The sequence below is a fragment of the Chiroxiphia lanceolata genome, chromosome 18, assembly GCF_009829145.1.
Source record: "Chiroxiphia lanceolata isolate bChiLan1 chromosome 18, bChiLan1.pri, whole genome shotgun sequence".
NCBI classification, from domain to species: Eukaryota; Metazoa; Chordata; class Aves; order Passeriformes; family Pipridae; genus Chiroxiphia; species Chiroxiphia lanceolata.
The window spans coordinates 4827484-4854831 of NC_045654.1; the positions used below are offsets into that span (position 1 = coordinate 4827484).

Below are 27348 nucleotides of genomic sequence, written 5' to 3' on the forward strand. Positions count from 1 at the left end.
GGGGCTTTGTCTTTTAAGCATCCAGGACTTTGACTCCAGCTCTGGATCTAGAACAGTGTCACACAGCAGGAGCAAGAAGCCAGTTACTGTCCTGCAAGGCCAGCACCAAAGCCTGAGGAGAAATCAAGGGCCACTGAACGCAAAATACTGCTGACAATAATGAGCAGATGTTTAGAATGTGTCTGCACGCAGCAAAAAGAAGGTGCCTGTGCTCAAGTATGTAGCCTTTGTCTTTGCACAGAAAACTCCCACGTGGCCCAGGGCCTCTGCACGAGCTGCTTATTTAAGTGCAGATTTAGGGTGGGTTCACAACCCAGCCGTGCTGAGCGTGGGGGCTGCTGGCTCCTGCTGCGAGATGGTTCCTTTTGTTACCTGTCCTCGAGAAACTGGAGTCAGGGGAGGGTTGACACCTTCACAATGGTGTTCAGACCTGATTCAGGGAAAATAATCGCAGCTGCTGCAGTTTCTATCCCCCAGACGGCGCCTGGATGACTCATCTGCTTTGAGACGGCACTCACCCACAAAAGGTGGGTTTGAGCCTCGTGCCTCTTCATTCAGTTCCTAAGTGTGTCAAAATCATCGGTGCGTGTCTGAGCCCCATTAACGACTTAAAAATTGCTCTCTACTATGAAAGCAGCTCGCTGCCATGTACTCTTCCCCACCGTACAATGAACGGCGCCGTGCACGCGGTGGGTGCTTGGTCTGAGGGCTCCCGGGGCGGGGTCGGGGTGTGGGGCAGCCCCGGAGCCCCGCCTGGGCGGGGACCGAGCCGCGGCTCCTCACCTGATCCCGGAGGATGAGGGTGAGGGCCAGGACCGGGACCGGGCTGCAGCGCGTCCCTGCTCCTCCACTTCGCAGGTATTTAACAGCTTTTCCCGTTCTTGTCCGGCGGGGCTGGAGTTGGCCCAAGGGTGGGGTGTCCCCAAGGGTACCGCGCCGGCCCCATTTTCCCAGGAAAAAGGGTAGAAACCAGCCCCGACTATTGCTTACACTTTGCAGTAACTGCGACTGCCCCGGCCTGAGAAAGCGCCGTTTTGGAGAAAAACTAATTAGTTTCACCTGAATTTCACCGAACTACTCTCTTCGAGTAGTTTTAACCTCTAAGCTGTGGATGTAAAGCTTAGAGTCAGTCTCCGAGTTTCGGGGCAAGTTTAATGTGTCTTTTTGAGCTCAGTTTTTTCAACTGCAAACTTGGTGTGGCTTTAGCTTTTTCAGGGCTGCTTTAGGCTTAGTTTTATTTAAAACATTTTAAGGTCCTCGGGCTGCTTTTAATATAGCACAGTGAATTTCTTTCCTTTAAAAAAAAAAAAAGACATACCATAGAAGTTAAAAATAGGAGATAATAGTTTTTATCTAACCACAACTTTGTGCATTTCATGGAGAAAGCTTCCAACAGGACATGAGGATGAAGCAGTTCATGGCCATGTTAAACAGGAATAAAAACAAGGATCCCCCACCCTCCAAGCTGCTGGATCTAGCAGGAGAGCTTTGCCAGGACCTCCAGAGCTCATCCCCTAGTCTGGAGAAGCTGGTTGGGGCCATGATGGGATGCAAACACAAGATGTATTTTCTCACTAACATCCACATTGTCCGGGCTTGCGTGTTCGTTCACATCCGTAATGGGCAGCATGACACAGCCTGCAGCCTGCTGGAGGTAGGGATGTGTTCTTTGGTTCTTCATGGAGACAAAAAGCAGTATTGGAAAAACAGTAGTTAAGCTGTTAGTGCAGAGGGACCCAAACTGCAGCACGTGGAGTGTTTCCAGCTGGCAGAAGGCAGTGGAAGGTGATATGTGTGCATTGGTTGACCTGAAACCCAGGATAAAGCCTTTGCTACAGGCAGTATTCATCAGCCAAGGGGAAGAAGGTAATTAGGTGATTATGGGGTTGGCTGTAGCAGGATTTTTGTTCTTTAATGTGGTGGTTCTTGGAGTTTTTCACAATCTCAGGACATAAACGTCTTGGGAAGCCCAAGATTAGAGTGCTTGTCAGGGTGGGAATATATGAGGAAGGCTGGATGGTGCCACTCACAGTGAGGGATTTTGGCCTCTTGATCTGGTCATCTAGCCCTTTTCACCAGGGGAAAAGAAGGAATTAAGCAGGCAACTCCCTGTGTACATTAGAGAAGGTACAGGAGCCATATGCTCAGGTAATGTACCAGCTTTGTCAAACCAGTTGGAGTCTCTGAGTAAATTTCTGTTGTTGCAGGTTTTCTCTTTTATAGGAAGTCTGACTGACTCCCGGGAAAGGTTTGTTTATACGCTGTTTTGTTTTAGCACTGCAAGGCAAAAGAGAAGGAAGAGCTGGTGCAACTTTGGCACGAGGTTCACTATCAGAGGGTTATGGAGAGACACCACAGGGATTTTCTGACACCACTGCAGAAGTTCCGTTGCAGGAAGAGGTACTGCATCGTGGGGGGACCAACACTTTTTTCTCTGCTGTAGTTAGCAGAGGTAGGGGCTACAGATGCAAAGACTGGGTTTGCATGTCAAGATGCTGCTTCTTGGAGCTGTTTTTTCTCTTGGTGTTTTGATCACTTGTGGCAATGTGAGAAAATTCCCGTGAATGTCAATGACTCTCTTTGGGATTTTTTTTAATCCTGTTTTCTCCTGTGTACAGGAATCCTCCACCTATTTCCCTTTGTCCTGAAGGTTTGAAGACTAGAAACCATCCAGAAGAAGTACGCCAGCACCTGCACAGGTTTGCTGCAGAGGTGACAGCAAACCCAGACAAGAAACAGCGGGTAGGGATATGTTACTTACAGTCAAGTCTCTTTGTCACAGAAAGCAGGACTCTGTCATCAGAAATCTGGAACTGGTGTTTTCAGAAGCCTCACTGGGGCTGGGATTCCTTGTATTTGATCTTTCCCTAAAAGTTTCTTTAAAAAAATCGTCAGGTTCATGCTAAGTAATTTCTCTTGCTGTGGACAAGAAGTTGAGAGCAATGAATTCCTCTCTGGGTTTTTAACAGCTCTAATTTTGTAGCGATTGAGCACAGGCAGTGAAACAGCTGTCACTCAGAAGAGCTCTATTACAGTGACAAATAGTTCTGTCTGACTGGACTGAGTTACAGCATGTGGAAAATTGCACTTTGTTCACCAGAACGTGTTTTGTGCTGACTTATCACATCAGATTCACAGCATTTGAAAACACAACAGGCTGTGTTGATGTGTGCATGGATCTACCTTCTTTGGACAGGGACAGATTTGTAATGGAAGTGATGTGTGAATTAATTCAGTAATCCTGGTTGATCACTGCCTTGGAAGGTGAGAGCTTCACTTTGGAGACTGCCTCTGTGAAGGTGTTATTCTGGGGGGTGAATGTGCTCTGGTGAGGGCACTATTTGGTGAGCAGTATAATAGCAGTGTGTGGTTTCCTTTAGCAAACAAATTGTCTGGGGGTGCAGGGTGGAATGTGTGTTTTCTGTCAACTCTGAGGACAGAGGTCAACAACTCTGAGTTAGGGTCCTCAATTGGATCCACAGAGACTTCTTGGAGATGTAGTGAGTAAACGTCTCTGGGTTTGAAAACTCTTGCTGGACTGCTTTTGGAACTGAGGGGAAAAGCCTGATTATGTGGATGTGGTTTATTCTTTTCCCCTTTGTTTCTCCCTGCACCTGGGTTTGCAGGAGGAATTGGCTCGGGACACGAACCTGCAGCCAGTTCAGGTCTATAACTGGTTTGCGAATTATCGGCGACGTCGAAAATCCTGCGTCCTTCCTATGGAACAGCTCCACAACTCCTGTCCTGAGAGGGCTTGGGCTTCCTACGCAAAGGAGGAGCAGACTGCAGGTTTGTGTCTTCCTAATGGGCTTAGGATGTGGTCCAGAAAGCTGAAAATCAATTTGAATTTCCCTCGGGAAGGGAAGAAATTGCTTCTTGAGAACAGCATCCATATGCTGATGGATCAAGTGGGTGCTGGAGGACTCTGCCTCATTGTTTGGGCAGAGGCTGTGAGTCTATAGGAGCAGACACTCCTAAGGCCTGTGCAGGGACAGGTGAAAAGAGATGCCTGGCTCAGAAGGGGCACCAAATGAAAGCAAATACATGGGAGGCAGCAGGTTTTAGCTCTCAGATTCTGGGATCAGGGCAGTACTCCAGGAAACCCCCCTATTTCCATGCCCCTCCACAGAATCTTAACCAAACTTCAGTTACAGGGAACAAGGGGGTCTTGCTGTATTTGGCAAATTAGACTTGTTTCATTGTCTTTTGGAGTAACCACTGGTGTTCTCTCACCTGCCTGGCCTGCACCTTTCAGGTGGATCTCATGCAGGCACCGGTTCTGAGCAAATGGAGATAACCCTCGGGCCCTGGGAGCCAAGGTGGGAGCAGTCAGCTGCAGATCTGATTGAGCCTCCCAGAGGAATGTATTTAGAGATGCTGGAATCCAGGTGATGTATGAAAAACACTTTATAAGTGACAGTTTAGAGACAAAGCAACCTTTAAACATATTTGTGCAACTGAGTTTCATGTCAGTTCCCAGGGGACATCACTTAGGAGCCTTGACACCACAGATGGACATGGTCTGTGCCCAGTCAGAGCAGTTGATCTCCCAGCTGTGGAGGGCAGGATTCAAAGGTTTAGCTGGGGGTCCCCTCTTGGCAAAGCAGTGTGTCTGGCTGATTTATTTTCTCCATCATTACAGCTTTATTCAGAGCACTGAGGTGTATGAGGCAGGAACAAGCATGGCTTTGTTCTCCACTCCCAACACTGAACAACCTGTACCTTTCTGCACCGAGGCTGTGCTGGAACCAGGACCCTGCTTCAGCCCTGCTGTGCTGCAGCCCAGAGCAGCAGTGAGCTTTGCTGGGGCCAGCCCCCAGCTGGGGAGCTTGCTCCTGTGCTCTTACAGGCCCCTTCCCATCCTGGACGAACACCTGGCCATGTGGCAGAGCCCTTGCAGCACCAGAGGAGTCTATGGCTCTGTGTGGACCCCAGATATAGAAGGTTAGTAAAACTGCACCCAGATTGTTGACCTTCAGAGTTTCCCTTTGTTGTAAACCCTCTCGCTCACTTTAGTGGCTTTCCAATGTCACGAGAAATGGGAGCGGAGCTTATTTTGAGCTTTGGAGTTCTGCCTCTATAGTAGTTCAATGAGAAAAAGCTGTTGATTTAAGGTATTGAAACAGACATTCTTACCTACTCTGTTGCCTAAATTGTAATTGCTTCCATAAGATAGTAGTGGATTCCTTTTAGTGTTTCCACTGGAAGAGTCCCTCCAGGTGTTGTCTGCTCCCCGTGTCCATTTTTAATGCCAGTTGTCCTTAAGAGATTGCTTGAGAAGAGGCTGGGAACTTCTTAACTGTGACATGGTGCTCTTCAGGCACACATTCTCCCTTTCCTTTCTCCTTCCTGCTATTCTTTCTCTCTTCCTCTTCGTCTCCTTCCTGTCCAGTCTTGTTCAGCATTCCCACCATCTCTTTTCTTCCCCCTGTTCTTCAGAATAGGCTTGATAGGATACATAAGGAATGTCCACCTGCTTTGCTGTAGGTGTACAGAACAGAAAGGGCTGTGAGTGTCATTCCCCCAGCCTCTGGTGAACAGGGAGCAAGGAGAGAAGGAATAGCTGGGTCACGTTATCTGTCTGTATACTTGTGTTTAATACAAGCATTTATTTCAGCAGGTATCAGAGTTCCCTTGAGCAGAGTCCCTCAAGGTGGCTCTATTGAAGGCAGTCCAGGAAGAATCATTCAGCAGTCAGATTTAGAGGTTGAAAGCTTCATCCTTAGAGAAGGACAGCTAGGGACCCTGGAATCTATTCCCCACAGGTAAAGGGAGGGAAAGCACAGGGCTGCTAAAAGGCAGGAATAACAATGCTGTGGGTGTAGCCCTCTCTTGAGACACTGTTAAAGAGGGTTGCAGAAAGAGTATAGATGCACCTCATTCCCAGGGCCTGATTCTCCTTGTGTCCATCCTATTTTGAAGGTATTTATATCTGTGCTCTGGAAATGTGTAAGTGTATATGTGTGTGTTTGTGTGTGGCACAAAGGGGATTTGGAACCAGCTGAATCAGGAAAGACATGAACCCTTCTTTTTAAAGCAGGTCCAGCTTCTGAGCTATTTGCTTGTTTTTGGCAGAAAATCATAACCTATACTGATCCAGTGAGAGCTGATTCTGTGGGCTGGGTTGGTAGGGCCTGTACTTAATCCTAAAATAGTTTTTGTAGCTTCACAACCCCATGACAAGATTATTCCATAGGGTAAGCTTTCCAAATTGGAAAACAGAAAGACACTGTTCTATCTTTCTGTTTTCCACCTGTAACAACAGTTTCAGAATTCAGATTTTCTCTGGAACTTAAGATAAATTCAGAGAATGCAAAACAACAAAAATTCGTGCCATTTTCCATATGTTATACAACTTGCATCAAGTTACATAAAAATAAACACTGCCAAAGAGATATTATGAGCTTCCTTCCCTTTACTGATCTGCAAGACTGAGCAGGAGCAGCAGCCCCATTTCACAACCCATCTGTTGACACTGTCCAGCATTTGTGCTATAGCACTACACTGTCAATATGGCAAAAAAGCAGGTAGAAGGAGCTTTATTCCCACTTTATAGAGGAGGAAGCAGAGGCACAGAAAGCTTTGTGACTTGTCAAGCAACAAGGGAAGGCAGTGATTTACTGGAGATAAAGATCAGTGAGGTTTTGGCCCCCGTTCCCTGCTAAAAACATTTCTGCCTTTTACCCCTGTTTCCCAGTTGGCTTTGTGCCTCGTTCACAGTCATGTCAGACAGCTCTGAATTGCTGGGGAGAACCCAGGTCTGGGCATTGTAAAACTCAGTCTGTGTTTTAGGATTTGCAGTTTTAAACAGTGGCTAAAGATCATGAAAGATCAGCAAGGGTTGCTGGCAATATTTTGGCTGGATTTAAAATTGCATGTTCTGACTCTGGAGTGAGCTCATGTTTATTTTTGAAGTATGTGCTGCCAGTAGAAGAAATCTATGGTGGATGTCTCCTTGTTTGATATGTCAGTTGTGCCAGGAATCCACACACCCTTTATCTTATTCCTGTCAGGGGTGGGACTTGCTGCTTCACTGGCACCTTTTGGTGAGGATATATTATTTGAACTCTATTTGTAAACCCTATTCAGTGCCCTGGTCCAGCTCCGCCCAGAAGCTTGAACTCCCTAAAATACCATAAATGCTATGGAACATCAATCTTTTTTAGAACTGAGTGGTGCTCAGGCTGCAGCTTCAGCAATTTCATTTTGCTCTCTGGGGAGCCAGGAGACCTTGTGTGGGTGATCTTGGGTAAGATCACTGCTCAGTGAGTGAGGATCACCTGTGTTATCAGCCAGAGCCCTCTCACAGAGTTCCTGATTGGAGAGGAGTTTTGTGTCACTAGAGTCCTCCTGAGCAGTCACGTTGCAATGAGCATCACTCATCTGGGGGCTCTGAGCAACAGCTCAAACTGGAAGAGTCAAATGAGTGTTGCTGTCCTGGAAAGACAGGGCAGTGAAGTTATCCCAGCTTTACACATGAGAGTAGTGCACAGGGAAGGAAATTATTTAGCCAAGGTCACCTATCTGGAGTGGACTCAGTGTTATGCCTTGCCAGCACCTGTGACTCCCTGCTTCTTGAGTGCAGGGATAGAGCTACAAGTCAGCCAAAGGACCCTTCATCTGCTTGTCTCATTTTTAAAGGTGTTCACCTGGAAAGGACTTGGCCTGAAAGCTTATTAGAACAACTCCTGTTGGTTTCTTTCATGGGCTTTTTACAGCCAGTCCTACGCACTTGGGCTGTATCCAAACCTCTTCTGATCTACAGGGCTGTGAGGTGGGAGTGTGAGAGGGAACCAGGCTGGGAACTGACTGTCTCCATCTGCTTCTGCTGCCTGAGAGGAGACTTTGATCCAGCTAGTGGACTGGCAGTCCCTGTGGGGCACCAAGCAGATGCTCACCTTTACAGGGAGTGGTGGTACATCTTGTTCACTCTGCAAGTCAGGCCAGGTGGAATGTAGCCCAGCTAATGGTTCATGCAGAGTGCAACCCTCGTGCTCCCATTTCAAACAGAAAAGCACCCTGAGCTCTGTGGGGCAAGGCTTTCTGCATTTCTGAGCCAGCATATTGATCTAGAAAATGGCAGTGCTGGGATGGCCGTGGCAGCTCCCAGCTTCTGCCTGGGTTTTTGGGATCCCAGCTCGGAGTGCCAGGAATCCTCCTGCTGTTAGGCTCTCCCCCTGGATAACCCAGCACCCTGACACTGGCAGGCAGCACATCCCGAGCCCACAAACAGGGGCCACTTTGTGGCAGCTGTGTAACTGAACGGCAGGACTGGTTGCTAAGGGTGCTGTGTGTGTCGGTGTAAGTGGGCTGTGAAAAGGGATGAGACATTCCTGGTGGGGAGTGGGAGAGGGAGTTGGATCCATTTGTCATTAGGAAATGTGACTGCCTGAAAGCAGCTCCAGCAGAGGAGTTCCCTGATGGCTGCAGCCTGGGGGGCATTCTGAGGGAGGGCAGTTTGACACCTGCACTGTTGGTTCTACTTTTTTCCTGTGCTCTACCAGTGGGCACCTCTTGTCTGGGCCTGTATGGACACTCATGCCCTGGGCTATTCCAGGTGGTGGTATGGGCAGTGTTGGGCAGGAATATCTTAGAGTTGGTGATGATGGGAAAGAACATCAAATTTTCGAGTACCCAGTGTCTGCTACTTGACCCAGTGCCCGCAGACTGATCTCTTGAGGCAGACACCCCAGGGGAGTGGGGATGGGGATCCAGTCCTCAGACTCCACTGGTGGCCTTGAAAAGCTATAGTAGTATCATAGCCAATGTTGTGGCTGTGTCTAAAGCCACATGTTTATCTGTTTTGACTCTTAAGATCTCTGTTTTTAAAATATGTTCCAGGAGAGAGACTTTTTAGTAGATACCTCCTTGATTATGGAGAGCATTTTGGGGGCAGAAGGAAAGTTGCAAATTGAGATGTCATTCCCTGATACTGCTCCTGGTCAGGCCTGTCATCCCACTACAGAGTCTGTATTCTCAGGCCATAACAATTTGGAGAAATGGGGCAGATGTGGAGACAACTAAGCAGAACTCTATTAAATTAATAGTCTTGCCAACAAGCCCCTCTTGTCCTGCTGAAAAGTATTACAGTAAGTAGCAAGTAGAGCATAAATACAAATGCACTTGTATATGGGTTTTTTTGCAGTTCCTGTCAGACTGTATTTGACAAGCCTCAGTGCCCACCTGTTTCTGCACCCTGCATGGAAGAAAGCCAAGCCCTGGGACAAAGCCAGGTAAGAGAACACACCTAATGCTCAGAGAAAGGAGCTCAGCCCTGTACACACTATCCCCTGCAGCTCTATCACAGGAGATGTGAAATCTCCTATCATATTTAATATGAAACATGTTTGATCTAAGCATACCTGTAGGTATCCAGTTCAGAGCAAGCTGGGCAATCCCTGGGTAACATCCAGCAGCAGATACTGGATGAGGAGTGGTGGTTTTGTCATTTTTCTTTTTCCCACTTGAATTGTTTATCAGACTCTAACTTTATTAAATGTGTCACTGAAGTGGTGGCCAAAGGAACCTGTGCAGATCCAAAGTGCCATTTAAATTTGGAGTCACGGAGGGCTCACCTGGCACTGTGGAATGAATGATGGCTGCTTGAGGGTCCTCCCCTCTGAGGGGTTCTGCACAATCTGATTCTGCTCTCTCAGGCCTCTTGAAATGTTTCATGTAATTTTCATTTCCAGGCCTGTGTTATTGTTGAGGAAGGGGGATTTTGCACTGGTCTGAGATGGCTGATAGCAGTATACAGGGCAGTGTGACTATAGGGCAGGATAAAAGAAGTTACTTCCATGCTGTGGATGCAGTCTGCATGCCTTCTGAGGGTGGTTTTAAGGCCGTAGAGAGTAGAAGTTGGAAATCTGGTGCTTTCAGAGGGATGGGGGCACATCTCTGAATTAAATGTTTCCTAAAAATAGGACCCAAGAAAGCCCTCTCTAAGGTGTACATTTAGCTGTTTTTTGGCTCCACGTGTGTTGGTCTAACAATCAGCATCCATTGCTATTTCCCTTGCAATGTAAACTGCTGGAGAAAACCTTTTTAAAAGAGATTATGAAAAGCAGGAGCCCATATCTGCTGGCCTCATTATGGGAAGTGGCTGCAGCTCTGAGGGCAGTAACAGAACCTCTTTTGAGCCTCTGAAAGCATCAATATAAAGATCTGTATCTTGGAAAGTGGCCTTTTTACCAGCCATAATGTAAGCCAGATGAGAAGGAAAGCTTTGGGCATTAATAATGAATGAGCCTTTTCTAAGATTTCCAGAGCATGCAGTCTCTGTAGGTAGTTTTCATCTTGCTGTTCTGCATTCCTGCACTGATTTTGCAGTGGTGTAGAAACATGACACTCAGTGCAACGTGGGCTGGGGAGCAAGAGACCAAGTGATGCCTGCAGATGTCAAAGGGGACATCTTCAAATCTTTGTAATAATTGCTCAGTTCAGGAATTCAGAAGAGCAATTTTTGCATATTTTAATGAGTGCTCTAGGAAAAGGCAGAGCTGGAATGGGTAAATGATTTTACAGCATTCTACAGACTTCCCAGGCACTTTGCTTCTTGCTGAATCAAATGGCTCTGGGCTTGTGGCAGGGATGTGCAGATATTTGGTTCCTATGGCTGAACCACAGGGGTGTGCAGATGGACACTTCCTTTTGTCCACACGACTCAATTTGCTTTTTGTATGTCATGCATACCATCAGAACCAAAATGAGAGTAAAACAAAAGCTAAAAAACCAAAAATTTAATTCATTTGGGAGACATTTCTTTCCCTTCCTGAGCAGAGCACCCTTGTTCAGGTGATCACTCCCTCTATTATTTCATCCTGGTCTTACCTTCTGTCAGTTACTGGCTTTTACAGGAGCCAATGCCTTGGGGCAAAGGGAAGGGAATTACTTTGCTCTGAATTACTGAGAGTTGGATTGTGCACTGATTGTACTTGTCACTGTTACACCATGTCCTGCACAGATGGATCATTCTACCTTAGAGGGGAACAAGGCCTTTGTCCCTCCGTGCACAGAGCCCTCAGCGCTGACATTCCCTCCCATCACACACCTTGTGCTGCTGTCTGCCTGCCCAGAGGAGCTCTCCCACCATAAGCAACTGTGTCAAAAATCCTATAGTGAGGTTTTGATTCCTTCCTGTGTCTTTCAGGTCCTGGAGGATCCAGCTGGTGACCCGTTAAGCAGCGACACGTTCTGGGCAGCGTGCCTGCTCTTTGAATTCTCTGCCAGGGGACAGATGTGACCTGCCTGCAGAGACGCTCCGGGTGGGCTGCGCTTCCCCAGGAAACACCCCATCGATGCCTATTTTTTCCTCTTGTGTTTTTTTATAAATGAATCAGGAGTTTGACAAGGGGATGAATAAGAGTGAGGGAGAAGGATGGAGGCGTTTTCAAACGGTTACAAAGTTTGGTTTACTTACAGTTTTATTAAGAATTTTGCAAAGGATAGAAGAAACATTGTGGACTGTAGGTTTTAACTGGAGCAGTCTGAAGCTGTAGTGTAAATGCTGAAATTACCAAGGCACTTATTCTGTGGCAGTTACATGGATTATCCATAGTACTGGTGAGATCAGAGTCCTTCACTGCATCATGAAGGTAAATTAAGCTCCTCTACTTTAAAGGAGTAAAATTTAGTTATATTGCCTTACAGTGGATATTGAATAACTTTTTCTCAGGGTCTCAGCTAAGTGCTGGCAAAATACTGCTGTTTCTTATCCCTGCTTTCCTGTTGTGCTGCAGGGTGTAACTTCTGGAAGGTTCCATATTCCGTAGTGCCACAGATGACACAAACTGGAGCATGGCAGAATTTTCATTGCTAAAGCTCTGGCAGGACTGGGGGAGGTCATACCATGGTTTTGGTGTTTAATACCAAGAAGTAGCAAGGCAAGCCCTTGGTGCAGGTTTAAAGCTAATCCTGCAAGTCATGGGGAGTGGTCTTCTGGGTATTTTCCCTATTTTCCCTTTTGGGTATTTTTTGCAGTGTTACTGTGGGGGTTTAAATCTGTGTTGGAGAAGGGGTCATCTTTGCCAAACCTCCAGCCTGGAGATACATGGAGGAGATGCTTCCCTTACCTTTAGTTACAAAGTTAGCAAATAAAGGTTGTCAATTACTGTTTCTCCAGGGTTCCTTTTTCAAGGTAGGGGTATGAAGTGATAAATGTCACGTGACAATTATGTATTAAACCCCAGCACCAGCTGCCCTGGGAACACTTGTGTGTGTTGAGAACCTGATGCCTCCTTTATTTTGATGGCTCTCACTCGGAATGCCCATTTCTTACTGTCGAGGGTTCTGGGCTCGGAGCAGTGGTGCTTGGAAGGGTCACGCACATGTTATTGTTTACTGCCCTCAACAGCAGCGCCAGGTTTGTACGACTCTCCCAGCCCCCGGTGAGGGACGGGCCCGCCCCGCCCTCACAGCCCCGCGCCGCCACCGCCCGCCCTCCTCCGCTCGGGGCCGTTCCCGCCGCCCGCTGCCGCCTCTCCATTGGCCCGTGGGCTGCCCCTGCCGCCTCGCCATTGGCCCGCGGGACCGTAGCAACAGCGACAGATATATCCTGCCGCGCCCTGATTGGCCGCCGCCTCCCGCCGAGCCATAGCAACAGCGGGGCGCGAGCGGGGCGCGCGCGGGGCGGGGGGGCCGGGGCTGAGGGGGCGCGGGGAGCCCTGAGGGGCGGGCGGCCCTCGGGCACCGGCATCGCGGGCACCGCGGGTACCGCGGGCACAGGTGCCGCCGTCACGGCCACGCCGCGTGAAAAACTGTTCTCCAGGCGTTGGCACTGTCGTTCCTGCGACCTGAGGTGGAAAGGAGGCAGGACACGGTCAGGGAGGCGGCTGCACGCAGAGGCAGCGGCCCCATAGCAAAATTCACACTGGATTCTTGATAGACTGTTGTCCGAGATCCCAAATAAGGTACTTTATTTTTCACCCCTGCTGGTATGACGTCACTAGGATTACTATGATTTACTTAGTCAGTGGTATGTGATACATGTGGGTGATAACACTTCCCTACTGTTGAAGATGTATTGGAGTGAAGAGGAATGATGCCTTTCTTACAGTGAGATGTATTTTCAGTTCCTTTCAAATATTTAGTGCTGTTCCCTGTCAGGGAAAAGAATAAGATTAACACTATGTGTATAGAAATTTTAGGTACCTATCATTCTAAATAGATTACTTTCTAATAAGCCATGCTAGGCAATGCAGGTACTTTGGGTTTGGATATAAATGACCTTTGTTCTACCACCTTAACAATACCAGTGTCCTAAGTCCTTGTAAGTTTTTTTAATAGTTCAAGAACACCATTGTTTTGACTTTTTAGTTAAAAAGAAGACACTCAGTTCAGCAGAATTTCTCAGGAGTGCTACAACAACAAGTCTCTTCCAAACTTAAATCTGAAAAAGGATTTTCAGCTAAAGCCAAATTAAAGCCTTTTCTCTCACACATAATGAATTTCATTTCCAAATTTGGCACAGTTGTCCTCTGGAGGACAACTGAATTTTCTAGGTCATTTCCCAGGTGAAATAACTTATTACTTTTCTGTAAATTTGTTAGACAATTCAAAGCTTGATATATGAAATTGAGTAAATTAAAAGTATTTCTCTTTAAGAGATGTAAAGTCAAGTGTTTAAAGTACAGTGTGTTCTGGCCCACTATTGTCTCATGTCACCTGGATGTTGAACCTGCACAAAACACTTTTGGGGAGCTAATTGCATTTGGATGGGAATTTGCAAGCAGGTGATCTCACAGGATTTGACCATGCTGAGTTACAGGTGAGCAGAGTTCAGAGGTGGGCTGTGCTTCCCCATCCCTGAGCCAGAAGAGAGGGGCTGCCTGGCCATGCAGTGGAGGAAGAGATCAAGTGAATCTCTGCTGAATGCCAGTGCTGCTGTTGTCCTCCTCTGCCTGTGCTGCTGGGTGGAGTTAGTCTTTGAAGGAGAGCCCAGTGGAGTTCTTTCTGTTCTGTTCACACTGGGGTAGCATTTGAATTGTTCAGTTTGTGCCTTACCTCGTTCTGGTTTTCTAGGTGTGATTTGCGTCCCTGTCATGTTCTGCTTTCCCTGTCCTACCATTTGGAACAAGCTCTGTGTTTATGCTGTTCTTCCTTGGAGCTGTACTTGGAAGCACTCTGAGCACGTGGCTGACCTGCCCTGAGCTGAATGTGCTGTACCTGCTGTTGTCATTCCTCCTCCTCCACATGGCATGGCCTAGCACAGGAAGGAGCTTGCCCTAGATACAAAAAAAAAGAAGGCATTTTTGTCCTAAAATGCATATAAGGGCCCAAAGAACAGTGCCTATATGTGTTGATGGGTCACAGAAAGGGGATGGAAATCTAGGAGGACTTTCTGTTACTTGGCTGTCCCTGAGGCGAGGGGGACACTTTCCCAATAGTCAGGTATCCATGTTTTCCACATTGCTGCCAGAGGCAGCTTTCCTCTTGGCAGTTCAGCAGACAGCCCTAAGCCTGGCAAGGCCAGAGACTGAGCTGTTGCCTGTCAGTGGTTCTGTGCTGGAAGTGGGGTGTGCAAGTGGCCGTGTGGAGGACCTGCATGGCAGCTGCCATGAAAAACTTCCCTGAACTAATCCCAGCATGACATGAGCAGCAGCTTTCCCTGCCTGTAGTCCCACTGGCAGTTCTGCTATCACAGTCACTGAGTGGGTGTATCCACGGCCCACTCAGGACAAATGCTGGGAGCTAAAGCTTCAAGACCAGTGTTTCCAGGCAGACTCCTGTTCTGGATGCCTGGCTCACCTTGCTTGGGGCCTCATTTTCAGAGGAAACCAGCACTTACATAGTGACTCAAGTAGGGCACCCAGAATAAGAGGCCACTTTTGAAAATGTTGGCAAAGGCATTTTGTTTTATCTCTGCACTTCACCAGTCTTATCCCCAAAGTCTTTCATGTTACGTTCTGCAGTGAAAGGTCATTGTTTCAGATCAATCATTTTCAGTGGGATTTAATCCAGTTCTGTGTCAAACTAATCCACTTTGGTAAAGGTTGAAGAGCAGTAAAAATTCATTTGTTAAGACAGATCTGGGTTTATTTTTTAAATGTGGCTGTTGATGCTGAGTCCTTAATTGTGTATGCCCAGCATGAGGCATCTTCGGAGTGGTTCCTAAAATGATGAACATCTAAATTCTGATCTTATCTGTGGCCTGCAAATGCTCACGACTTTTGGAAAAGCCCTGGGATTTAGTGGGATTGATTTTTTTTTTTTTGGTGTACAATTTGGTTTTTTTACATTCAGTATTTGCTTAACAGAGGTTGGGGTTTTTTTCTCTTACCTGTAGAGCCTCTTTTCAAAATGGTGCTCTGGTGGCAGCTGCTGATAAGCAGGCTTGTTCATGTTTTCCTGTTGGAGTTTGTGAATTCTGGTTACTTTCCCTTCATTACATAAAGAGTAAAACCACATTCTTCTCTCTGGGCAGGACTAGCAAACTGTGGTCTGAAGCAGCTCATGAGGGGTTAAAGCTGCTTTCAATTAGCTACCTTGTCCTCACCACTTAAAGAACCCCCCCAACTGAGCATGCTTGACAACCTCCTGTGCATATCCCTGAATCATTCTGGCAAGGAAAAACTGCCATAATCTTTTATTCAGACATAGTGCTGCTTCCTCAGTGGACTCTGAAATGAGCAGGCGCTTGAAAATAGCCCATTTCGCCAGAGAGTTCTGGGGATTTATCAACTCATATCTGCACAGGATTTTGGACATGCAAAAGGCTACTGTGTGTGAATGCTGAATGATATGAAAAATACTGCAGTGATCCCAAATAGTTATGTGTACAGACCTGCCCTTTCCCATGAGGGGGCAAGAGCTTTGCAGGTTTTGTACAAGTCCTTGACCTTCTGTTTTAGGTCTTCCCCATTTAGTGAATGGATACCCAGGGCACTTCCCCACAATTCATGGCATGAACTGTGCTGCTGAGCAGCACTCTGGCAGTGTCAGCTTTCTGTCTTCATTCTAGGATTTACCTTTGAGTTATGACGGAGGTTCTGGGAGAGTGATTCAAAATTAATATGAAATTGAAATATGACAAATAGACTATTTTCACACACACTGTGACAGCCCTAGAGGGTTCTGTTGCTCATTAAACTGTGGTGTATGGTTTGGCTAGAAATATGTCACTGAAATTACAGTCCCTTGTGGTTTGGGAAAGAATCATCACACTTCAGCTACACCCACTGCTATCTCGTGCTCTGATCTTGTCATTGGTGACAACACCTATCCTCCTGATGCACACTTATCTCACTGTGCTGGGGGAATGTGCTGCCAGGATTTTAACAATAAAAATTACAGATAGTCTTAAGCCTGGGGAAGAATCTGTCCTTACAGCACTATCTGAGCATCATGCCCTGTGTAAGTGCCAGTCACAAGTATTTCCAAGATCAGATGTTCGCAAACTCTTTGTCCCTCTTTCTCTACCCTGGTTGTCTCTACTTGGTTTGCTGTGATGTGGAAGCTGGTTCACCTCCCTCATCAGTGGGTGGTTTCTTCTGTTCTCTCTCTGTTTTTCAGTATCTTGTCCCCAGGACTTTCATCATTTAACAGTTCCCTAAATAAAACATTTCCTTGCTGCAGAAAAGAGAGGGAAGATCATCTGCTCCAGGGATCAGGAGGATGTTGGTGGCAGGGACTTTGTAGCACCCCTGCTATAGTTCCATGAGTCTCAGGAAGAGTGCCACAACATGTGTGTGCTCCCTCAGTGCTACCAGGACAACCAAAGGGGAGGCTTTCTGCCCTGGGGAAGGGCTGGGAATGGCACAGGGTAGTTTCCTTGTCCCTCTTCACCAGTGTCCCCACAGCTAAACATCAGCACCGGGGAGACACCCTCTGAGACTGCTGTGGTGTCCCCAGTGCCCCTGTGTGAGTGAGCAGTGAACTGGAATGGCATTTCAGAGGGAGCTATTTGTGGAACATGGGTGCTGTCCAATAATCAGATATGCCTGTGGAGCAGAGCCACTGCCTTAGGTCACAGTGCAATTTTCAGTGCCATAAGTTTCTCCATCTACAAATTCTTGCTGGGTGTGGTCACTGCTGACAACTCTCAGTCCTGCCTCATGAGAGCAGTATTCCTGAGCTTTGATGGGAATCACGGAGCTCTGTAATGTCATCTGTAATGCCTGGCATCTGAGCCGGGCAGGGGAACCACAGTCAGGCACTGCTTGTACCCCATGCAGCACTCTACTAAAGAGGCTTGCTGATTTTTCCATTTCCTTTCCATTTTTGTTTTTAAGACATTGTAACTCATCTTATAAATATTGTAGCAGATTATAAAACTCATTGCATGAGCTCTAATTTCTGTTTATTGTACTCTTGTAGATTTGTGGAGCCATTATTATGGATGAAGATCCAGAGCAGTAGGCACTGTACCCGCAGGAGAACATAGGTACTCTCCCAAACCTTGTATGTGCAATGCACTCTCTTCACTTTCTTTAGGTTACAGTCACACTGTGGAAATGCTGCATACAAGGTTGTGTTATTTTAGCACTTTTCCTTGCAACTGTTGAATTTAGACATGTATCTGGTTTTAGAGCAATGAGGTTGCACATCACCTCCTGGATTCAAGGTGAAGTTGTTTTGAGATGCGTTAGGCTGAGAAATAGTTGTTATACAGAAATCTCAATTAAGGAAACCAAAAGCATTTAATGATAATATTTTGTGCATGTGTAGATATATCCACATATATTTGGCAGATTAATGCAGATTGGTTCAGTGGGTGAATAACTGGTTTTAAAAATACTTTGTAATCCATTTCCCTCGGGAGTCTGAAGCTGCTGTTCAAGACTAGAAAGCTCCTGGTAAACCCTACACATTTTCAGAGCTGCTGGAATGCTTTGCAGACTGACTAATCTCTACTGAGAAGTTATTACAGCTGCAAAGGTTCCTAGCTGGAGGATGGAGGATTGGCCCATCTCTCACTGTTCTTGCCTCAGTGTCAGATACATTAAAATCTGTGTTTTACATTGAATCATACCTTTTCAAGATCATGTCCTTACATCTCACAGCTAAAAGTTTATTCTTAGGTAAAATCCATACAGGTTGTGCAATAATGATGACAATGAATTAGAGTGATACTTAGGATCTGCTCTGTTAGAACATTGTTTCTCTAAGGAACAGTGAAATTAGAATCCTGTTATGAAAAAGCACCCTTTGGCTTGCTGGGATGCACACACAGTGCTGTGTGCTTCACACTGCTGCAAAGGGCTGTTTCCAGAATGTTCTGGCAATCAGTTTATAACTTGCTGGATGTAATTTTTATCTTTTGTGCTTCATTAAGTATAATTACTGTTTATTCTTATTTGTCATAATATTTATTTATGTCCTTTAAAAAAATCAGCAATATTCATCTAGTCCCTTTCAGAACTGTCGCATTTATTTTAAATGGCATTAGGGCTTAATGCACAAAAGCCAGCAGCATTAGAGTTAAGTCCGAAACTTTTGGCTGACACAAGGGACTGGATTTACTCATTTGCAACAGTGCAAGAGCACTGAGGGTAGGGGAGAGCAGAGGGATGAGCGAGAGCAGCCTTGTCCCTGCCCCCGGGGTGTGCTAATGGACCTGCTTTCCTTGTCTTTGGGGGTGAGGACAGATGCGAGCTCAAACTGCTACAGGTGCTCTGGGCAGCGGCTCTGGTGCGGAACGGTGCGCGGGTGAGCAGATCCCTCACTCCGCGGTACCGCAGCTCCCCGTACGCGCGGCCGTGCAGGGAGGCTTAAACGCTGGCCCTGGGTTGAATAGGGAAAGTTAATCCACGATTTATTGTAAGAGAGGAGTAACGTGGCTGCCGGTGTTTCTGGGCACCACCAGCAGCTGTGTCGTTTGTGTGAGGTGCCTACTTTGAGATGATTTTTATGTAAGGCTGATAGTGTATCAATTTATGTAAGAGGAGCTCGACTATTACACATAATACGTAGTAAAATTGAATTTAGCTGCATCTCTTAGGCAAGGTAGCAGAATTGCTCCGTGGTCATCATGGCCACCCCCACAACTAGGGCTGTTTCAAGGCAGCTCGGAGGCGAGATACACATATTTCCCCTGGACGAGGCACAGCCGTGTCACTGCTGCAGGCCAAGGCTGGCGCGGGCCGGCCGCGGTCGCACAAAGCGGCCATGGCGCTGGGCAGGGGCGCACACGTGAGCGCGGAGCGCGGTCACACCAGCGGCCCCGCGGGCCGGGGCGGCAGTGCCCGTGCCGGAGGCGGTGCAGAGAGGGGTGTGTGTGTGTCCGAGCCCCTGTGTCTGGACTGTCCCGCCCGGTCCGGTCCCGCAGTGCCCGCGCCCCCCGCCCACCTCCACCTTTGCAGCAGGAAAATGCAGCACTCGCAGCGCGCACGCGCGTCCCGCGGCCGGCGCCCCGCGATGGCTATTTATAGCAAGTGACGTCACCTAGAAATAGAGCGCGGGGGAGCGGCGCCCCCTCCCCTCCCCTGCAGCAGCCGCGGCTCCGCCCCCTCGTTGCCTTCCCGGCGCGCAGGCGCGGGCGGCGGCAGCAGCGCGAGGCGCCGACCAGCACACGCCGAGCGAGGTCCGGGAGCGCGGCCGGCGGCGAGGGAGGGAGCGAGCGGCGGCCAGGGCGGCACAGCCCGGCACAGCACAGCCCGGAGAGCCGCTCCGCTGCGGTCCCTGCGCCCGCCACCCGAGCGCTTCCGCACAGCCCGACCCCCTTCCGCTCTCTTTGAGGGGCGCGCAGAGCCCAGCCCGGCAGCCACCACGGAAGCGGCCATGGGGGACCGAGAGCAGCTGCTGCAGCGAGCCCGCCTGGCCGAACAGGCGGAGAGATACGATGACATGGCCTCGGCCATGAAGTCGGTGAGTGGGGCCGGTAGCGTGGCGGCCGTGCGGCGTACTCGGGGAGGAGTGTGTAGGGGGGTAGTGGCGGGGGAGGGAGGGAAAGGAAGTGCGGGCTGGACCGAGGCGGGGTCGGGTCCGGGGAGGATGCGAGCCGCCAGGTCCCACCCGTCGTAGTGAAGAAAGGAGGGCGGGAGCAGGAGCCAGACCGTCCCGCCGGGACACCTCGCCGCCGTGTGGGGCGGCGCCCGGTACTACCTGCCTTTGGCAGAGACGAGACAAACAGTAGCCGGTCCAAACCGGACCTAGATCACCCTTTTAAAATGTTTCCTTCCCCCCTCGTTCCCTCCATTCCCTCGTACGGGCGGTCTCGCAGCCCTCCCGCTCCCCGGCCGTCCCTGCCCCGGGGGTGTGGCTGTCCCCATGCCCTCCTCTCCTTCCCCACCGCGCCAATCGGGCTCGCAGTGCAGCCGTTTGAATGGCGCCCGCCCCTGCGAGCGGCGGGAACGCCGTGCATTCCTTCTCTGACCTGCTCCAGAGGGGGCCCGTCCTCGCCCACCCCCTTCCTCCTGCTGGGGTGGTGGGTTTGACCTTGGGGTGCGTCTCCCCCTCTGGGCACACCCAGCGTTTGGGGGGTGCTGGCCGGGTGGGATGGGCGCTGCCGCGGGAGCTGTCTGGGGACACGGCACACGAAGAGGAGCCCCTTCCTTTTCTAGATATTTCTTTTACCTCGTAATAAAAAACACAAATAGAGGCCTCACCCACAAACATCAGTGCTCTGACTCAAAGATAGTACCTGCATCTGGGTGTGAAAGCTCTCCCATGCTCCAAGAGCCTCTCCCAAGCTTTAACGTTTCCTTTTTGCCTCTTCTTTGTAGGGTAACAATTTCTCAGTGCATTCCGTACCCTGTTGATTACTGGCATATGTTTAAACAATAAGTTATATTTGCAACTCTGCCTCTTTCAGGACCAAGCAATGAAAATTATTTGTACTGACCTGCCTGTACTGATGTATAATAAAATTGCAGAATGATCAAACTTACTATGTCTAGTCCCTTTTTTGAAAGCAAAGTATTCACACGATCTGAATTTTACGGGTAATGTTAATGCCAGTGAATGCTTAGCAGTGTCTTTGCTGTATCAGATTACAGTTGGGTTGTTCTTGCTGACCTGTCCTCTGTGAACACCAAAGGCCCCTAGAGGAACTGTTTCCCTTGAGAGTGCTGCTGTTCAAAGGCTCGAGATGATTTTATTTTGAAGAAGCAGCTTCAAATGGAGCCCACAGTTTTATTGTAAGAATGTGTGTGTCACTTCCATTAAATGAGGGCAGTAAAACGACACTTATTTTGCTGCTCTTGTTCACTTTTGCTATTATTTTGTAATAAATACTGCAAGCAATCCAGTTCTAAAGCAGTGATACTTCTGAGTATCTCAATACCAGAGGCACTAGGTGTTAAAGTAAGTTGTATTTTAATTGTGTTGCTAGAATTCACAATACATGTAATGTAATAGTAACAGCTCTGTTTATCTCATATCTTTCTCTTGGTAAGTCTGAAAAATGAAGCAGAGGAACCACTAAAATCTGCTGCTCTAGAAGACTATTTGTAGCTGTAGTTAGTAGAGAGCTTTTTATTTCCCCAAATACTGCTGAACTACAGTTCATGTCTGGCACTCTGGGCATATGTGAAACCATCAGAATACAGTTTCTGTGCCTCAGGAAGTATGTCAGTAAAGGACTTACAACTAGTGTTCATGGCCAGTTGTCTTTAAACTGTCCCAATTACTGTGCAAATTTTCATTCAGCTGGAGTCACAGTATTCTCTGTAATGCCACTGCTGCTCTCAAACAAGCTGTGTGCTGCTGAGCTTCTGTACTTGGGAGCTGAGCCTTGAAACGCATTATAGATACTTTTGAAATACAAAAAATCTGAATTTAAAAGGCAACACTTCCCTTACTTTAAGCTGTTCATGCACTGTTGCATGTCTGTAATGCAGCATCTGTTGGTTACTGGGCTTTCACAGGTGTTCACTCCAACGTGGTGATTTCCAGAACTCTTCAGTGCTTGGAGTTATTTTGTAGATCTGAGCATAAGCTCCTGTGAAGTGCCCTGGGGGCTCTCTGTCCTCACACAGCTCACACTTCTCTTTCAGTGGTTGTAAGTGAGACATAATTAAAGGAGCTTTTTATCCCTATAGAATAATATTCAAGTAATCTTGCAGTCCAGAGAGGTTAGACTTCCTCCAGCAGGAAGGAAATGGGTATTCCAACTCGGATATCTATTCTCGGTGCAGGATATCTTGATTTGAAAAGCTTCTATTATATGTTTATGTAAATCTCTGAATGTAACATATCTTATACTTCTTAAAGGTGCTGTATGAAAGTTTGCTTTCAGTGTACATTGAAATCTGAACAATTAATTTCAGTTTTACATATGTGTTACCACACTTTTACAATACACAGTATAGCCAACAGCCTGATAGAAACAGTAAGTAACAAAGACTATTTTAGTGAAAATGCATTTGCCTGATTTTTGAGACTGCCTCTGAAGAAAAATATTGTGACAAGGCTGCCATTTCATCTGTCAGTATAAAGCTGAAGAAGCATTTCTTTTTCAGTCTCATCAATTCCTTATTTAAAAAAAAGGCCAGACCAAGTGGAAGTGGTAGCTTAAAAAAGGAATTTACTGGTTCATACAAATTTTTGTTGCTGTTAAGCTTATTTTTTTTGGAAGAATCTTAGTATTTTGGCTGTAGACAGGAGAGTAAAATGAAACAGTTTGCCGTTACAAATAAATTAATTTAATTTACTTTTTCCAAGCCCAAACTATTTTAATAGAAAATACAGTCATATGTAAATGTGCCTCTACTAAATGGCATTCTTCCAAGGGGTGTGGCATTCCCATTGCATTAAATGCTGCTCCAGGATTCCATCTATTTCAAATAAACATTACCTGGTAGGTACAGAATTGCTTCTCAACACGCTGGAGAAAGATGCTTTTGGTGTGTGTGTGAAAGGTTCTCAGTTGATGCAAGAAATGCTCCAGCATCCTGAGAATATAGAACTGAATTTAAACCTCTGGGTTTAGATAATTCCAGCAATAATGAAACATTTTACCTGTATAAACCCTTAATATTCCAGACAGTATTAATCCTAATATGTAGTGCTTATGACCTCTGTTAATTTATGTTGCTTTTCTAATATAGCTACATAGTGGGTAAGAAGTCACTCTTCAAAATTGTAAAGTGAATCTGAATTCTGTGAGATGCAGAGTTTTAAAATTAGTTGTGTGTGAAATAATACACAGCATGAAATAAATTTTAAGTCTTGGGCTGATCTAAAGGCTTTTAAACAAAATAGCTTGAGGTTCTAGTTTATTGTGTAGGCTTCAGCTGTGTGTATAAATGGACTTAAAAGTTTGGGATGTTCTGTATTTTTGGTACAAATCACTGAGTGTCTGGTTTGGGGTTATGAAGTGTGTGTGTAGGAGAGGGGACTGAGATGCCTTTAAATGTTAGCAGTGTCCTCCCCTGCTGGGAGATGCTTCCTCCCTGTGGTTCTATACAGTAAATGTAGCTGTAGAGCTGCTTCTTCGTGCAAGACACTGAAGTCACATGATGCAAGAAACTGGTCTGGTTTAAATTCATTAGTCTGGTTTTTATTTGTTCCAAAATTATGGACTGTGTAACATTGTATCAGGAGAGTTTTAATAATTAAGCCTGACTTTCTGCTGGCTCAGGTACAGTCATTTTTGCAGCAGCTTGCTCAGAACTGGCTCAGGCTGTGACTGACATGCTCTGGCTGAAAAACAAGTGCAATCACAGTAACTGCCCCGGGTCAGGCTCTGCTGGGCAGTCCCACAGTGCATCGGGGATCACTCCTGGAACGTTCCCTTGGGTCTGTTTTCCATGTGGAAGTAGCTCAGTTTGGTGTGTGACCTGTGTGGGATCACACACAAAGTCATTTCTGAGCTCACACAGCACTGACACTCCTTAGCATGTGGGGGTAGGAATTCCAGGGCTGTAGTCAGGATTCCTTTATTATGCTCCCATGGTTTTGTCACTGAGCTGCAAAGGAACTGTTAATATCTCTACTAGAGTAGATGATACAGGTGAGTCATAGCAGAGATTGCTGAGGGAGAGACTGTTGGGGGAATATTGATTGGGAGCCAGGAGGAAGGTTATTAAGATGTCGTTAGAGTTGATTCCTGTGCAGTTCAGCCCCTGTAGATTGTCTGTAATTGCATTAGGATGAGCAGAGCGATGTCTTGGGGGAGTTCAGGGTCCTGAGCTGTGGAGAAAAGGCATTTTGGAGATAAAGCTAAAACTCTCTCTTACTCTAACAGTTACAATTCATAAAGTATTTTTTTAGATCTGGAAATATTCACATTTTTGGATGGTTCACTGGCTACACCAGCAGTCTCAGAATAGTATAAATATTTGTGACTTGATTATTTGTAGTATGTAAGTATTTGGTTGAGAACACTCTGGTGCCTGTCAAACAGTGTAAATATGCACATTTTAAAAGAATTATTTTAGCAGTGTCTGAGCAAGGACAAGTTTACTTTCACACCAAAGTACATACCCTTAGAATTCTAGTGACTGCTTTTAATGCAATATGCTTAAAGTAGGGGAGTTTTTCATCCTAATTCCTTTGAGCTTAATTTCATGTTTATAAATTTGAGAAAGTAGAACAGTTTCAAGTGACTGCATGATAGATTTTTATTCCCTAAATTAACACAACAAGTGAAATAGGCCTAAATAGACAGTATGAGAAGTATTATCCTTTTATCCCAGCTTTTTGTAGTAGCAGTTCAGAGTTGATCGTGGCTTCTTTCCTGATTTCCTGTCCTATTTCTATGCAGTTTCTTTCACGTCCTATCCCTGGAATTTGTCTGGAGCCACCAGTTAGCAGAAATCAGGATAATTTTTGTATTACATTGATAATTACTCACTAAGCAAAGATACTATGAAACACTAATTCCTTTGTACCGTGCAGAGCTTATCGACTGCAGCGCTTCCATCTCTGCTGTCGAATGAAAGAGCAGCAGGGGAAAGAAATGCAAGAATTGCACCAGTTGCCAGTGTGGGTGCTGTGTTCCAGATTCATATAGCTGGTGTTGTAGGTACAGTTCAATTCATCACTATATGTGTAGTCTGTGTAATTATAGCAGACTTCCTAAAAAACCCGAGCCCTCCTCTGTTAGTGCTTCTCTGTTACACAAGCCTGACTCACTTTTATTCAGTGAATGTTCTTTGCTTCTAAATGCCCCTTCTATTACATCAGAACTGTGGGGGTTTCACTCTGGACTGCAGAAGTGGGTTTAAACTTTCGATATTTCAAAATTACTCCCATCTTGAAGGAATTCTGGGATCTAGAAGAAATTTTGAATCTTACACTTCGTGATGAAAGTATTTAAGGAAGTTTGCACGCTTTTCTCTTAAGGCAAACCCTTTAAATTTGCTCTTTGTCTGTGTTTACAGGTAACTGAGCTGAATGAGCCCCTCTCAAATGAGGATAGAAACCTGCTGTCTGTAGCCTACAAGAACGTAGTCGGGGCCAGACGATCTTCCTGGCGCGTCATCAGCAGCATAGAGCAGAAGACCATGGCAGATGGGAATGAGAAGAAGCTGGAGAAGGTTAAAGCCTATAGGGAGAAGATAGAAAAGGAGCTCGAGACAGTCTGCAATGATGTTTTGGCTCTCCTAGATAAATACTTGATCAAGAACTGCAATGACTTCCAGTATGAGAGCAAGGTGTTTTACCTGAAAATGAAAGGGGATTACTACCGCTATTTGGCAGAAGTTGCTGCTGGAGAGAAGAAGAACAGTGTCGTGGAAGCCTCAGAAGCTGCCTACAAAGAGGCTTTTGAAATCAGCAAAGAGCACATGCAGCCCACTCACCCAATTAGGCTTGGGCTGGCACTCAACTTCTCTGTGTTCTACTACGAAATCCAGAATGCCCCCGAGCAGGCCTGCCTTTTAGCCAAACAAGCCTTTGATGATGCCATAGCGGAGCTGGACACACTAAATGAGGATTCCTACAAGGACTCCACTCTCATCATGCAGTTACTTCGAGATAACCTCACTCTCTGGACGAGTGACCAGCAAGATGAAGAAGCAGGAGAGGGCAATAATTAAAAAGCTTTCCTCTGATCCCTCTTTCATCCACTTGGCCATCCCCATCATCACCAATATTTCCTTGCCACAGTCACACTAAATATCTAGTGCTAAGCATATCTGTATTGTACAGCTGTTCAGATCTGCTGTCCACTTTATCAAGAAGCAGTTTCAGATGAGTCTTCATGGGCATTGATGGATTGATTGGTTTATTGGCCCTATTTATCTTAGTTGCACTTGAGCAGTGCAGAAAGAGGCATTTTTAGTTTGCCTGTTGATTGGAAAATATGGGAAAGAGAAATGGAAGGTAATTGAGGATAACTAGATTCCAGTTAAATTCTTTCCATTTGAAATGAGCTGACAGTTCTGTTAAGCAGTACATTTTGTGCATGCAAAGTAAATTAGCCACCCCAAATTTTTTTCAGTCAATGAAAACAGTTAAGCTGATGTGAAATGACAGCTCTGTTCATCAGTTTACAATAAACTGTTTGAAATGTGAGGTTTCAGTAGCAATTTGGTTTTTTTGCCTCTAACTTATGTGCACAGTTTCTTTTAATGCAGTGCATCTACCTAAGAGTTTTGATACTTGTAACCTTTTGCAGTTGTTTTGAAGAATCATGAATTTATTTTTTGTAAACTCTTTGGCTGTTTAGTTGTCTGTGTATTCTGACAACTGTATGTCAATATTTGCCCATGTTAAGATGGATGACTGAGATGCCAGACTTCTAAATTAAATGTTTTGGAATTAAGTGAATAAAATAAAATGCTGCTTCAGGGATGTTATCTCTACATGAGCTGTCCTGTCGTTTGTTCAGAGTGGAGACAGAGTTACCCAGCACATCACTGGTGGGTTAAAACATATTTAATCAAAAGTTGAATGAGAAGTTGACACTTGCTAAACAAACACAACACAAACAGTGTACAATGAAAGAAGAAAAAACCAAAACCACAGAACTCACAGCACCCACAGTGGAGCTTCCAAAGGAGGTGTGTTTAGTTGTTTGCTCACTGGAGCACTTGTAATGCAATTCCACTCAGGAGCTGAAGAGTTGTAAAGCACATGACTTGTATCAGTGTAGAGACTTGTGTTTGCTTCTGTCCATTGTAACCTCTAAACTTTCTCTGAAGTGCAGCCACCAAATCAGCTTCACATGTGAATATCCCAGTCATTATTTCATATTTACCTGCTTCAAACAGAAGCAATACTTGTTCCTAAAGACTGCCTTTCTGTTTTTAGCTAACTTAAGTCTAGTCCACAAACTTACCTGTTGTTTTTGCTTTCTCCCAACAGTTAGTGTACACGTACATTTGTTGGTGCTGTACATGCTTCTGGAATGTTATGTCCCAGAAGCAGGAAAAGTTAGCTGTGTCCAGACTGCCACTGGCACCTGGGATAGCTCAAAGGTCATGTAAGTTCTCATTTATCAGAATCTATTTTTCTTTGATTTGT

The 27348-nt window shown here is 46.2% G+C and overlaps 2 protein-coding genes across 4 annotated transcripts; both read left to right on the forward strand.

Moving 5' to 3' along the window:
- ANHX (anomalous homeobox) lies at positions 1 to 25256 on the forward strand. Of its 3 annotated transcripts, XR_004360154.1 has the most exons (12): positions 1 to 858; positions 1387 to 1654; positions 2276 to 2400; positions 2619 to 2742; positions 3627 to 3789; positions 4256 to 4388; positions 4643 to 4944; positions 5618 to 5765; positions 9146 to 9233; positions 11150 to 11264; positions 17314 to 17380; positions 24778 to 25256. XR_004360154.1 is itself a non-coding variant. In XM_032705770.1 (10 exons), exons 1-10 carry the CDS (start codon positions 797 to 799, stop codon positions 11240 to 11242), a joined length of 1506 nt encoding a protein of 501 aa, XP_032561661.1. In that variant the 5' UTR covers positions 1 to 796; the 3' UTR covers positions 11243 to 12114. The 3 variants fall into 3 exon arrangements, 2 of the variants coding, with proteins under 2 accessions (XP_032561661.1, XP_032561662.1); XM_032705770.1 differs by lacking the exons at positions 17314 to 17380; positions 24778 to 25256 and having other exon boundaries at positions 11150 to 12114; XM_032705771.1 differs by lacking the exons at positions 5618 to 5765; positions 17314 to 17380; positions 24778 to 25256 and having other exon boundaries at positions 11150 to 12114.
- Positions 19472 to 26687, forward strand: YWHAH (tyrosine 3-monooxygenase/tryptophan 5-monooxygenase activation protein eta). Its single transcript, XM_032705779.1, has 2 exons — positions 19472 to 19803; positions 25263 to 26687. Exons 1-2 carry the CDS (start codon positions 19717 to 19719, stop codon positions 25917 to 25919), a joined length of 744 nt encoding a protein of 247 aa, XP_032561670.1. The 5' UTR covers positions 19472 to 19716; the 3' UTR covers positions 25920 to 26687.
- Positions 26688 to 27348: the final 661 nt, after the last annotated feature.

Coding starts and splice junctions, on each gene's coding strand:
- ANHX (XM_032705770.1), top strand. CDS start 797: ATGAGGGTGAGGGCCAGGACCGGGACCGGGCTGCAGCGCGTCCCTGCT. Junction 2,401..2,618: donor AAGTTCCGTTGCAGGAAGAG/GTACTGCATCGT, acceptor TCCTGTGTACAG/GAATCCTCCACCTATTTCCC. Junction 5,766..9,145: donor CTGGAATCTATTCCCCACAG/GTAAAGGGAGGG, acceptor GTTTTTTTGCAG/TTCCTGTCAGACTGTATTTG.
- YWHAH (XM_032705779.1), top strand. CDS start 19,717: ATGGGGGACCGAGAGCAGCTGCTGCAGCGAGCCCGCCTGGCCGAACAG. Junction 19,804..25,262: donor TGGCCTCGGCCATGAAGTCG/GTGAGTGGGGCC, acceptor CTGTGTTTACAG/GTAACTGAGCTGAATGAGCC.